The sequence below is a fragment of the Castor canadensis genome, chromosome 6 (assembly GCF_047511655.1).
Source record: "Castor canadensis chromosome 6, mCasCan1.hap1v2, whole genome shotgun sequence".
In the NCBI taxonomy this organism is placed as follows: Eukaryota; Metazoa; Chordata; class Mammalia; order Rodentia; family Castoridae; genus Castor; species Castor canadensis.
In genome coordinates this window covers 79,370,004-79,383,263 of record NC_133391.1, presented here as the reverse complement: position 1 = coordinate 79,383,263, position 13,260 = coordinate 79,370,004, and the positions used below count along the sequence as shown (strand labels likewise).

General features: G+C 50.6%; 1 protein-coding gene across 3 annotated transcripts in view; it reads right to left on the bottom strand.

Annotated features, from left to right (window-relative positions):
* Nucleotides 1-13,260, bottom strand: part of Nrg2 (neuregulin 2) — a 189,751-nt gene that overhangs the window by 18,491 nt on the left and 158,000 nt on the right. For all 3 annotated transcript variants that reach the window (XM_074076877.1, XM_074076876.1, XM_074076878.1), the window contains exons 3-4: nucleotides 12,334-12,452; nucleotides 4,168-4,288 (exon numbers count right to left, since the gene is read on the bottom strand). In XM_074076877.1, coding sequence (XP_073932978.1) covers nucleotides 4,168-4,288; nucleotides 12,334-12,452 — 240 coding nt within the window. The remainder of the gene's footprint in view (nucleotides 1-4,167; nucleotides 4,289-12,333; nucleotides 12,453-13,260) is intronic.

Sequence of the window (13,260 nt, the reverse complement as noted above, 5' to 3'; positions counted from 1 at the left end):
TGACCTGGCCAGTGATGGGTGGTAGAGGGCTGGGAAGTATATCAGTAAAGTGGTGTGGGTAGGTAACAGGGATGCATGCTCATCCTGCTGAACAGGAGGAGGAAGTCCCTTATCAAGCCTTCCTTCTCTGATCCCTGGCCCTTGTCCCTAATCCTCTCAGCCCCAAAAGATGGAGGTGGCTAAGTTTTCCCAACAACCTCCAGCCAGGCTCAGCTGTTCTTCCTTAGCTTATGGACACTGATGTGGGGGATGGAGACTAGAGAGGGAGAAGTGAGTTTTGAAACAAATGCACCTTTGGTGGGAAGCTGAAAAAAGACCCAGGAAGTTGCCAAAATGACTCTTGGACTCCACAAAGGAATAAGAAAGAGAGGTTTGATTATGTTCAATGTCTGAGATTAGCCCAGTTCTTGGAGTCAGGGAAACCATTATAATACATATACATATACATACATATATATATGCATGAATGTTTGTGTATATGTGTGTGTGTAAGACAGAGAACGTGTGTGTGTGTGTGTGTGTGTGTGTGTGTTTGTGCAGGGGCAGGAGGGGACAAAAGGGAAATTTGCTCCCATTGCTGACAAGCAGGGCTGCTGTCCCATGACTTTTGTAGACCAATGACAACTAAAAACATCCCTGCGTCCCCAATTCCACACCCAGCCTGGACAACCCTGACTGCATACTCAGATTTGCCATGGATACTGAGTTGCACAACTCCAGGTGGTACCATTGAGGCTGGGGCTTCCCTAGGAAAAGCTCTGGGCATGGTTTGGACCTACAGCTTCTCTTTCTAACCAGCCTGCAAGACCAGGTAGCAGAATCCAGGACTTATCCACCTATCAGTAGGACTGGAGTCTGCACTGGTGTGAGTAGCTGGCTTGTGACTGGCAGGTCCCACTCAAACAGGGATCGACCCTCTGAGGTTCAGGGGCATAGGGAATGGGTCAGGAGGAGCAGCAGGTAACAGCCTTCCCAGCCCTTCCTGAAGTCATCAGCTCTGACTCTGGGAAGGGCTGTACCTGGGGCTGGAGAAGAGCAGGGGTGAGAGAGGGGCATAGAGGAGAGCCCATGGGCTATATCTGGGTTGACAGAGAGATTAGGAGCTCTGCTGTCCCCTTTCCCCACCTGCTTCCTGGGCCTCAGTTTCTCCTTTTGATAGCCTGGGGATAATGCCATGTGTGCTGCCCTCACCCAGGGGAGGAAGGATGGAGAATGAGGGTGTGTCTCAGACACCTGAGGGAGCCAGGGTCTCGTTCATGAGGGGAGGTGGAGATGTGGCGAGGATGAGCAGGCAGATGGGATGGGATGGGGAGTCGCCTGAAAATGGGTGGGCTGGGGAAGCAGAGAGATGGGGGATGAGCTGATGGGAGAGGGAGGCATGCCACTGGTATGTGCACAGGGCTGGAAAGAGTCTTGTTCTGTCATCATCCCCTGAACCAGTCCCCAAGAGTCACGCACCAACCGTGTTCAACAAACACACGGAGAGAAGAGGAAAAAGCAACAAGAGGAAGTGTGGAGGCCCCTGTCTGCCCAGACAGGAGACAATCACGTTGATTTGGACCCCCATTTTCAAGTCCCCTTAAGTTTTCTTTTTTAAAACAATATTTAGTATCAGTGACACTATTTCTTTTGGCACTGAATTCCAGAAAAACAAGAGGATTACGGAGTGTGCCTGCTTTCCAACACTCCCTGCAGGGCTCTGAACCAATACACAACAAGTGTAAGAAAACCAGGAAGGAAAACTGATTTTTATAGAAACTGGAATGAAACTGACCAGTGTAGTTTCATTATCCAAGCTAAGCGGAAATGCAAAAAAATCAAAATAAAAAGTAAACAAACAGCACAAATGGTAAGACGTGAGTTCCGTTTCCTAAGTTCTTTCCTTTTTATTCCATTCAGGTGTCATCATAAACCCCAAGAGGCCTGCCCCCCTTTCCCTCCCAGCTCACCCGCCCCCAGAATGGCCTCTGGACTCTGCCCGGCCCCCTCCCCCCTGCCCTTCTCCAGCACAGCTCCAAGGACCACAGTCCCCAACAGGGATGTCCCTCTCCCTGCTGGCTGACAGAGGGAGCCAGGGAACAGGGTTTTAGGAGCCCTGACTCAGGCAGACTGGGGGAGTGGGGCAGAGATGGGGAGGTAGTGGCTCTGGGTACCAAGTTTACATTCTAAGCAGTAAAACCCAGTTGCCCTGGTGTGGGGGGAGGGGAAACAGGACACAAGGGCTCATGCTCCTCTCTTTGTCCTCAGATTCAGCAAGGCAGGCTCCCAGCTCTAGGGACATAGCCATTCTGGCAGGTTCCTCTGGCAGCCCATGTATCTCATCCCTCCCTTCCCCATACTGAACCCTAGCACTGGAGCCCAGGCTCTGGAGACCCTCCTCAGTCCTCGTCTTCAGCCTGTCCTGGGGGGCCGAGCCTTCCCTGTCAGGTGCAAGGGTTGATTTCAGTGACAATGCTGGATCCTTTTGAGGGTCAGGGGTCTGAGGGGCTAAGGAAGAGGAGAGGCCTTTCCTTTTGTCAAGGACAAGGAAAGGGGAATGCAGGGCTGGGCACTCCCTGTGAGGCAATCCAAAATTCTTAAGGGTTTCTAGTAGGTCTGTTCAAAAGAGCTCAGAGCATTTTCAAGGCTAGAATGTTTCCCAGGGTCTGTAACATTGATGTGGTCGCCTCTGAGAGGCAGAAGCAGGAAAGGATGAGGGTGGAGGACAGGCCCAGAACTTCTCTGGAAGACCTGTTGTTGTTCTTGGGACTGTTCTCTGAGGTTCTGGAGGGGAGGAGGGCAGGGAGGGGGTGGCAGCAGGTGAAGGGTGGGACCAGAGAGGAAGCCAGCAAGGAGGCCAGCTGGGGTCCTGCCTGGCAGTGCAGCCAAGCTACTCTGCTCTGTGGGTGAATGTGAAGAGGCACAGGTCCTGTGACCTTATTGCTAGTTAGAGGGATCTTTAAAAGTCCTGGCCTCTTTGCCAGGCCCACATTTCTAAAAAAGACTGAAGCCAGGGATGGGGGTACAGATGTGGCCTGGGGAGCCAGACGCAGGAAAGCCAGAAGTGCAAGTCTGACCTTGTCTGTGGGGAGGTCAAATCCCTCTCTCTGAATCACCATCAATATTTTGGTGGCCTTTGCCCAGATGCCACGGGAATGGGGCAGCTTTGGCACCTTGCTGGGGCCTTAGGCTTGGGCTGCTTTGAGAAACCTGAGTTGTTCACTAGACCCCTTTCCTATTCCTCCCCATGATCTGGACAGAGCCTGTGCTGTCTCACTAAGCTCCTGTCACCCTCTTCACATACCCACCAGAAAAACTGTCCTAGGGGGCTTTGGAACCCAGTCATCCAGAAGATCCAGCTGGGCCCTAACATGCCCTCCCAACTTGCTTCTCTCCTAACCTGCCCTATTTGCTACAGGTTGCTAATGGTTCTGAGCTCCTTGGTGTTCTTCCTAGGGACACCCTGGGCTACACTCAGAGTGGTACCCTTACTGGTGTCCCCTCATGCCGAGGGACTAGAGGCTAAAGGGGCTCAGTAAGTACCTAGGGCATTCCTGGACACTGGGGTCCTGCAGGGCAGGGAGAGCAGCCAGATTTGAGGTCAGCACTGGGTTCTGGGCAGGCCCCTCTTGTCCACTCTAGACTTTATGAGTAGGACCTTCAGGTGCCAAGGCCTCTGGAGCCTGTGCCCTACCTGACCCTTCCAGGTCCCTCACTGTTGGGGAAGATGTAGCTGGGATATGTTCACCCAGAGTAAATATGGAGAGTTGCTGAGAGATGGGGAAGAAGGAGGGAGAGAGGGAAGGAGAAAGAGAGGGGAAGAGAGGGAGGGAGGGAGAGAGAGACAGAGAGAGAGAGAGAGAGAGAGAGAGAGAGAGAGAGAGAGACAGAGAGAGAAAGAGCCCAGTGCCTCAGTCTGGCATCCCCATGTCCATAAAGGGTGTTGGAGAGAGGTAGACATCAGGAGATGGGTGGTAGGAACCTAGGAAACTGGGACTGCAGAAGTTCTTTAGAGTTTATACCTCCTTACATTCCAGAAAGACTAGGAAGCAGGTCAACCTCCCTGTCTACAACGCTTGGGGACCCTTTCCAGTGGCTAGAAGCCCACTTTCCCTAGAGCCCTCCACTTCTGCCCCAGCATCTCCTGCCCTACTACTGGCCCTGTACGCACCCCCACTGGTCACTTACTTGCAGGAGAGCTGGTTGATGCCCTCGATGTAGTAGCACACGCCTCCATTGACACAATAGGACTTGGCTGTCTCGTTGCACTTCCGGGCGTGCCCCGACCAGGAGGACAGGGTGGTGCTCACTGGAGGTATGAGAGACATGTTCTAGTGACCCACTGAGATCATGTCTGGGCCCCAGGAATCACCTCCTTCATGGCCCTTCATGTTCTGTCTCAAAACTGGAAGATCCCCAGAGCCTACAGGAATTGCCTAGGGAGGGAAGGTCTGTGGGTCCCTCCTGGTTGGCAATAAGGCAAATGGGAAGCCATCACCAGTTCTGACCATTTGTCCACACTCTAGGCAACCTCTAAAGACTAGGGAGGTTTTCAGATGTTTTGGAGATGGTGAGAAGGTAGCTCTGCTGAAGTAAGGACCACCTCTATCCTGCCCCTCCTGTCCCTGTGGACCCTGAAGGTCCACCGCAGTGTGAGGAATGGTGTGGGGAGAAGCCTATCTGAACTGTTTGGGTTCTCATGGTGGATTGGGGGTGGCTGGAAGGAAGCAGGGACTTGAGAGGAATGGCTCCTTTTGGACATTGTCATTTTCTAAGATCTGTGGAGGAGCCCCAGCTTCCACTCTCTTCTCTCTTTCTCTTGGGCTGGGCTGGAATGTTGTCAAGGCCATTACGCTTTCTCTCCAAAAGCATCCAGGGTCTCCTCCACATCCTCCCATGCCACTCAGCCCCTTCCTCCCTCACCTTGTTAGCTGTTGCCTCTCGAGGGAGCCTCTAGCCTTGAACAGTCCAGGCTATAAATCATGACTTCAGGTTGGAGGGGAGGAGATGAGGCTGGGGACAGGGACACAGGGTGTGTGTGTGTTGGGGGGCAGGGTGGGTGCTCAGGCTGCTAATGCAGACTGCACATCCAATTAATCAGAGTCATTTGAAAAATGAAAATAACGAAAAGCCCTGTTCCCCCATCACAGGAAGGCATCTAGGAAGCTGGTGTCCAGTGATAATTCTTGCACGGAATGTCAGTTTTCATCTGTAAGATAATGCCCTTGGCGGTATATCCAGTTTGAGCCACAGCAAAGGAGTCCATACTCCTCCCCTCAGCTCTCTGAGGCGCTGAGTGCCTCCCACTCAGACTGAGGGGGCCCATCCCACGTTGGCTGGTCCTATCTCCTCAGGGTGTGAGTCTCTAAGGCTCCCCTCAGTAATGGGGAGGAGGTGAGAGGAGGAGGAAGAAGCAGGGCAGACACTTGGTGCCCTCAGTGTTTAGACATGTGAGGAGACAGATGGAGCGCAGAGGACTGGGATTGTACACACAGCTCTGCCTCTGTATATGTCTGAGGGGCTTGCTGATAAAACCCAGCGGGCAGGGCCAGCTCCCAGCCTCCCCTGCAGCCCATGCCTGCTGCTGAGCTGGCATATGGAGCCCCACCCCTGCCGAGGGCTCCTTCAAGGCTCCACTGCAAACCCAGCTGGGCCCCACATGCTGGCCCATGGAGAGGAAACTGCATGCTGATGTCTGCCCCTCTTCTGGGTCAGTGAGACCCAGGAAACTAAGAAAGGGACAAAGAAAAGAAACAAGTGAGGTGACCATGCCTGCAAGTTATTAAGTCCTGTCACTGGGTGGATCCTAGAGGTTGCCCTGCCCTTCAGTTACATCGTGAAGGAGGAGTGAGGAAAGAGAATGGCTAAGTGCCTGTCTAGTGTCAGAGTGTGTATTGTGACAAGGTTTTGGGGCTCCTGATCCCTAGTTGTGCATTCTTCCCAGCTACTCATTCCCTTGTGAAAGGACACATCAGCACCCAGGCTTGACATGAACAGAAGAAGACAAACACAACAAAGACCCCAGCCTGGGGCCTCCTATAGGCCTGGGCTAAGCCAGAGAAATCTCAGCCTAGACTTGTCAGGCTGAGACAAGCATTACTCTTTGCCATCAGGGTGATGTATACTGTCCACCACTGTGTCCTCATTGTTATTCCACCCAAGCTGAGTGGGCAGCAGTGAGGATGTTGGGGTGACAGGGACCACAGATGCATACTTGAGCTTGTCACACAATCTGTGCCTATTGAATCCTTGGGAGGTAGAGGACAAATGAAGAAAGATGGAGCTCCCCTCTGCCCCCCGACTGCTGTGTTAGAACTAGCATGAGCTGCCAATACTATATCATCATGAGGACGAGGCCTGGGCCCAAGAAAGGCAAAAAAAGGAGGATGGTGGGGGAACTAATCATAGAAGGTGTAGGGGACAGTAGCCACAGGCCTTCCCACCTCAGAAAGGACAGTGCTCTATACCATGGTAGGGCCTTCCCAAGTCACTGTGCCCCAGCTTGGCTGGTGGTGTAGCCCACACTGCAGGGAGATTTCCATATGCACAGGGGTGTTCACACCACCACACTAGCCTGGCATATGTGGGTCCCAAGGAAACATGTCTACACTACCTTATCAGCATGCCTATATTTCTTCACTGTGTCCCCATGTTTGGAGAAGTCGGGTGACATATGGATTCTAAGTGGAAGGGTCTGATTACTCCCTTGAACATTCCAATGTGGATGGCTCACACCCAAACTCAACATGTCCAAAACCAGGCTCCCAGTCATCTGCACCAACCACTGTCTTCTCCAGTTTTTCTTATGTTGGTAACCAAATGGCACTCACCAGGGCTCAAAGTCCTGGAGGGCATCTTTCATTTCTCCTTTATTCCCTACCACTATCTATTCCCAAGGGTTTCTACTTTCTCAAGAAGCTCCATCTTTATTTTCTACTTCCTCCTTCAGTCCAGGGCACAGTCTTCTCTTCCTTGACTGACCACAGTAGCCTCCACACTGATCTATCTTGCCTTCACTCTGACCTTTTGGCTTAGAGGCTGGCACAATGGTCTTTAAAATATGTAAACTGGGTCAATCCTTTCCATGATCAATGTTCTCCAAGGCTTCCCTGTACACTCAGAAGAAAGTCCCCAACTCCTCCCTAGGTCTGATCTGATTATCTCCTGTCCCTCTCTTTCATTATGTTCTGACCACACTGGTCTCAGACTGAGTTTTCTAACAAGCTAGGAGTTCTCCTTCCCAGAGGGCCCTGGAGAGGTTTCACCTCTCTAGCTGGTCAAACTATTCCCTTATTCTTTTTCATTTTATATGCTTTTGCTTGTAGCACTTATTCTAACATAATTAAATGACTGAGCATGCCATTATTAGCTCCTCCACCGGAACATAAGTGCCCTTAGGGCAGGAACCACATTTGTCATGTTTTATTGAACACCAATGTCTAGCGGAGTGCCTGGTACATAATAGGTGCTTAACAAATATTTACAGAAGGAATGAATGAGCAAATAAATATCTGATTCTTTAGAGAAAAATATCATCTGCCACCATCCCAGGGACTAGTCTAGAGTCCTTAGTTGACGGTGATATTTTTTCTATAGGAGTAAAGCATTGTCTCTAATTACATGCAAATATTCCTGGGAAGTCATTAGGGACATGAAATCAAAACCACAATGAGAGATCACTTCATATCTACTAGGATGACTAGAATAAAAATAATGGATAATAACAAGTGTTGGTGAGCCTTGTGCATTGCTGATGGGAATATAAAATGGTATAGCTGCTTTGGAAAATAGTCTGGTAGTTTTCTTTTTAAAAAACATAGAACTACCATGTTTCCACTTCTATGTATATCCTTAAGAAAATGAAAACCTATGTGCATACAAAAACTTATACACCAATGTCAACAGCAGCATTGTTCATAATGGCCAAATGTGTAAATGATCCAAATGACCCAATAATTCAAAAAAATGAATGGTTGAACAAAATGTAGTACATTCATACAGTGGAATTTATTTAGTCATAAAGGAATGAAGTACTCATACTGCTGCAATATGGATGAACCTTAAAACATATTAAGTAGAAGAACGCAGCTACAAAAGACCACATGTTGTATGACTGTATTTATGTGAAATGTCTATTATAAGTAAATCTACAAGGGTAGAAAGTAGATCAGTGGTTGTCAGGGGCTGGAGAGAGGGAAGAATAGGGAGTAACTGCTAATGTGTGTGGGGTTTCTTTTTGAGGTGATGAATATATTCTTGAATTAGTGGTGATGGTTACCTAACTGGGTGACTATACTAAAAATCACTGAATCATACTTTAAAAGGGTGAATTTTATGATTTGTAAATTATATCTAAAAAACTAATTACAAATATGCTTGGGAGGGGCATATTTGCCCCTGGTGAAGTGGCTATCAGTCATTAGTGTCTCAGTGAGTGAGGTGATCAGAGCCCTTGAAGAGTAAGAATGGAGCAGGCAGAGAACTGAGGGCAGTGCTTTGGAGCTTTTGTGTCTGCTGCCTGCTGTTGCAGCTGCTTACTCATGGGCAGAACCTCTGCTTCTCCTTCAAGGCCCAGATCCACTGTTTCCTGGTCCTTCGTGGCACCTCCTTGCCTGTGCCTAGCCCCTTTCCCTTTGGTACATTTGCCTGTCCTTCTTCCTTTGTCTATTAGGAAAGGCAGACACTTTCAGGACCAGGTTTTAGCTTCCTGGCATTTGAGGGACTTTTTGGGGGCCAAGACTGTGACTTTCCAGAGCTCAGCTGAATAAGGCTTGCGGAATGTGGGAGTGTGTATATGGATGTGTTCGAACAACTAGCCTTTTAAAGCACCAGCAAGGAGACAGGCCTGGAAGTCTCTCTGGGGCTTCCATGGTCCTGTGACAATGCTGGGCAAACCTGCTTGCCCTCTGCCAGGTACCTGGGACATCTCCGAGTTGCCTCATACCAGAGCCAGACAGCTGGTTTCTCTAATGCAGAAGTGGGTTGTAACCAAGTTGACTGTTTTGTTACAAGCTCCACAAACTTCTGCTTGCTCTTCCCTCCTCCCAGTTGGCGCAGGGAGGCCAGAAGCCTCCTGTGAGCTGCAGAGTGGTAACTGCCAGGAGGACCTGTTCTGATGTGGGGAAGGAGCACTGGGTTCCACCCAAGTGGAGCCTGGCGATGCCCCTTCAACAGCCCGCTGCTCCTTGATGCCCTACCCCCATGGCCCTGGTTCCCCTGGGGCCTGGGCGGGCCATACCAACCCACCTCGGGATGAGTCAGAGGGGGCAGGCCCAGCTGCCCGCTGCCCGCCCTCCGCCCCCTCCTCAGGGTGTGGTTGCTGCAGGTCTCCTGGGTTCTGCAAGTAAACAAGGAGCCCAGGCATCTCTGCCTGAGAAAACGTCCCCAGAACGGGCTTCCTGGTCCCCCGTAGTGGCCCCGTCCACCTCCTCACAATAAGACTAGACTCTTGTCTATCGTGAGCACAGGGCAGCAGGAGAGGTGGGCACTGTATGTGTGCATGTATGTTCCTATTGGTGAGGTGCACAGGATGGCAGCCTCAACATCAATCTCAGAATTCCAGAATTTTAGGGAGAAGGAGCTTAAGATCATAGCTCAGCCCATGAGGGAAACCCAAAGGTTAGGAGGTGGATTAAGGTGTTCAGAATTGCATGACATAGAGCTAGGATTAGGCTAAATTTCTGAACTCTTTCTACTGACTTGCAAGCTGCTATCCTGCCAGGTTGAGGGGACAAGAGACAGGGAGCCCTGTAGGGAGACAGGATTCCAGATCTGTCCTCAGTGCCCATTCCAAAGGCTCCACTGTCCAGCTCCCAAGCTGAACACAGCCCGGCTTGCTGCAGGCTGAGGGAGCCAGGCATGGGGTAGGATTACAGTTTATTTGAGGGGTCACAGTCCCCATTCCCTGTGTAGCAGAGAGCTGTGGTGTTCTGTGTGGTTGTCCTTCTCTCTTTCATTGCTAGTGGAGCCCTCCAGGGAATTTTCTCCATATAGTTTCAGCAGGCTATGGGCTCAAGGCGCTCTGCCTCCCAGGAGCCCCTCTGCACACAGACAGGCAGGCAAAGATGGCCCCCCACCCTCCTGAGCATAGTCACAGGGCCAAGTGAGCATATGACCCCAGTAGGGTCAGTCACAATAAATTTTCATGATTGGATGGATGGGCACAGAGCAGAGGTGGGTGGGCTGGGGTGAAACAAGCCTGGACCTGTCTGAGGCCATGACCACCTCTTCTCGCTCCATTCCTCCCAATGTGGGAGAAGCTACTTCACAGTATGAAAGAATAAGATCAGCATATGTTGGGAGAAAATGTCCTGATCCATCCTCTCAGTTCTTGAATGTCTGGAGCCACCTTCATCCCTAGACCTCCTGGTTTTCTAAGCCAATAAATGAATTCCTTAAGGTAGGGTTAAGTGGAATTCTTGTCAGTTTTAACCAAGAAAGACTGTCTAAAAACAGGAAACCTAAAATCCAGGGTGAATCAGAGTGTCTTCTCATGATGACAGAGGTGACAGGTGCTAGACCCTAGGCATGTTCTACTTTCCTAGCCTCGGGACAGGTTGAGAGCAGCAAGGATCCAGGTACGCCCTCTGTACCATGCCCAGGCTGAGATGTTGAGGGGGCAGTAAAAGTCTTGGAGCAGGTTACAAGTTCTTTACTATAACATTTACCAGGTCCTACTGTGTGTACCAGGCACTGAGTAAGCCTTGAGGCCGCAGTAGTGAACAGGACACATTCCATGGAGCTCCATGGCTGTTCGCTAATGACTTTTACACTATACAGCTCTATCTTTAGCTAATTGTTTGACTTTGGGAAAAATACTTAACCTCTTTGAGCCACTCATAGTCTACAAAATACATCCTGAGTCTGAGTAAGGGTTCATGAGCTAATGTGGACCCTGGGTCAGCAAATAACAGCTATGATCATAACTTCCAGGGAGAGAGACAGCGTCCCTGTCCTCCCCACTTCTGAGACCTCACCCTCCACTGGAGTGGTCATCTCCACAAAGACACAGTATAGGAGTTGAAGAATGACTCAAGTCTAGAATTCAAGAGACGCCACCAGACCGTAGTGGGTCAAGAAATATCCTAGGACTGAGATCCAAACTGGACATGACCCTGCAGTGGGCTGGGTGGTCAAGGAGGAAGGCTGCCTGGGAGAGATGGCAAGGGAGAAAGAATAAAGATGGAGTATAAAGGAGAATGAGTGTAGTTAGGATTGGATAGGTCATTTGGCCCAGATTGATGAAGAACTCCTTGGTCTATGACTCCAGGTTGTGGGTTGAATGAATGGGTTTTCAAAGGCCATTGCTTTGACGTAGGTGAGTAGGCATGAAACCTGAGCCAGGGTTGCCCTTGTGTTGGGGTTGAAATGGAAGGGATAGGTGTAAGAAAGTTCCAGAAAGAAGACTGCCCAGAACATGGAGACTCAGACTTCTTGGACACAGTGGCAAAGGAGTCCTAGGAGCCCATGACGCTAGGGAGACAGAGATGTCCTTCCCCAGGGCAGGGCAGAGAGGGTCTGGGTTGGCTTTTCACCTGAGGGTCATGAGGCAGGTGTGTTACAGTTTCTCTTTTAGATAGTGCTGGCTTGGAGTACGACCAGGCTGTTTGGCGGACATATAGGTAGGCCATGACAAACAGAGGATTAGATTCTGTGTTGGGGGCAGGGCCAAAAGTGAATTCTAGGTTGGGGGCTAGGTAAATGGTATGCTCACCTGAAGGTGCTGGGAGGAGGAGGAGGAGAGGGATGTGTGGGATGTGAAGTACCAGGACTACAGTGGAGGGGCACTGCCTGATGACAGGCTGCTTTGGCACGGAGGAGAGGCTAAGAGGTGCCATGAGATCCTACCTTGTAAGTCTTCAAGGAGAGAAGAAGGCCTGTGGGAAGGTCTGCCAACCCCCAGCAGAGGCTGCCCCAGGGGGCCCCCCTACCCAAGCTTCCTACCCCATTGCCTGTACTCAAGTACCCAGCAATGCATCAGGCAACATGCAGGCAGCTTGCACATGCCCCAGGCCTGTCTCTCCCCCGGCCCGGTTCCTGGCAGCCCAGCTTCCCATAATTGCCTTCTAAAAATATCCCTCCCTCCACCCCCACCTCTTGATTTCAAAATATTTAGTTTTCAGGGTATTTAAAATGAGAGCTGGCGGCTCTTCCAGGCCCAGATAACAAAGCTAAACATTTATGCTTCGACTGCATTTCTCTGAATCGGCTGAGATCTCGAGCTTGATATGGCAGCAGAAGGAGGGAGGGGAGTCAACTGCAAGATGGATCATGTGCTAGCCTCTGAAGACTGGGGGCCACCGGCCTACCCTGCCAACTCCCCAGGACAGTTCCCTTCCTTAAGGGGCCACTTACCGCTGTTGACATGTAGGCGAGCCCGGACAGTGTCCTTCCCCAGGACGTTCTCGGCCTCGCACACATACTCCCCAGCATCTTCTACCTTCACCTTGTTGAACTGTAGCCGTGAGTTCTTTCTGGTTGGGGAGGGCAAACAGGGGGAAAGGCATGAGCAAAGGTCGCATGGTCACCAGGCAGTCACTGCTCCATATAGAGCCAAATGGTTGTGCAGATTGGATGGCATGTCGACTCCCTCAGACCAGACTTCTCTGGGGTCCAAATGAAACACTGAATTCCTAGAGCTGGAGGGAGACCTGGGTCCTCAGGACAACACAGGTTGGAGCTAGTGGCTTCACGCATGTTCTAAATCTATGGATTTTTGCATTTATTTTCCTCGGGCTGGTCCTTCTTTGTAACATTTTTTCTGGGGAACGAAAGCCAGACCCCTTAGGAAGTCATCAACCATGTCCCTCATTCCCAGCTGCCTCAGCTGTCCTTAGAAGTGGCAGCTTGTCACTCTGGGTATGTGGGACTATTCTCAGTGCTATGTTATAAACGTGTCCCTCAAAGTTCACTGATCTCCGTGTTGGGTGGGAGGTAGGACCTAACTGAGATGTGTTTAGGTCATGAGGGTGTTATCATTGGGTAACACTGACTCCCCTTTCCTTTCTCCCTCTCTGTCTCTGTCTCTGTCTCTGTCTCTGTCTCCATCTCTCTCTGTCTCCCTCTCGCTTGCTCACTGTCTTACCATGTGATGCCTTGTGTCATGTTATGGAGCGTCAAGAAGGCCCTTACCAGATGCAGCCTCTTGATCTTGGACTTCCCAGTCTCTAGAATTGTGAGCCAACTACACTCCTTTCATTTATAAATTTCCCAGTCTATGCCCAGATCCCAGTCCAAACCTGTGGCTCTTCCTTGCCTTCAACTCAGTTCTGCCTCCATGGG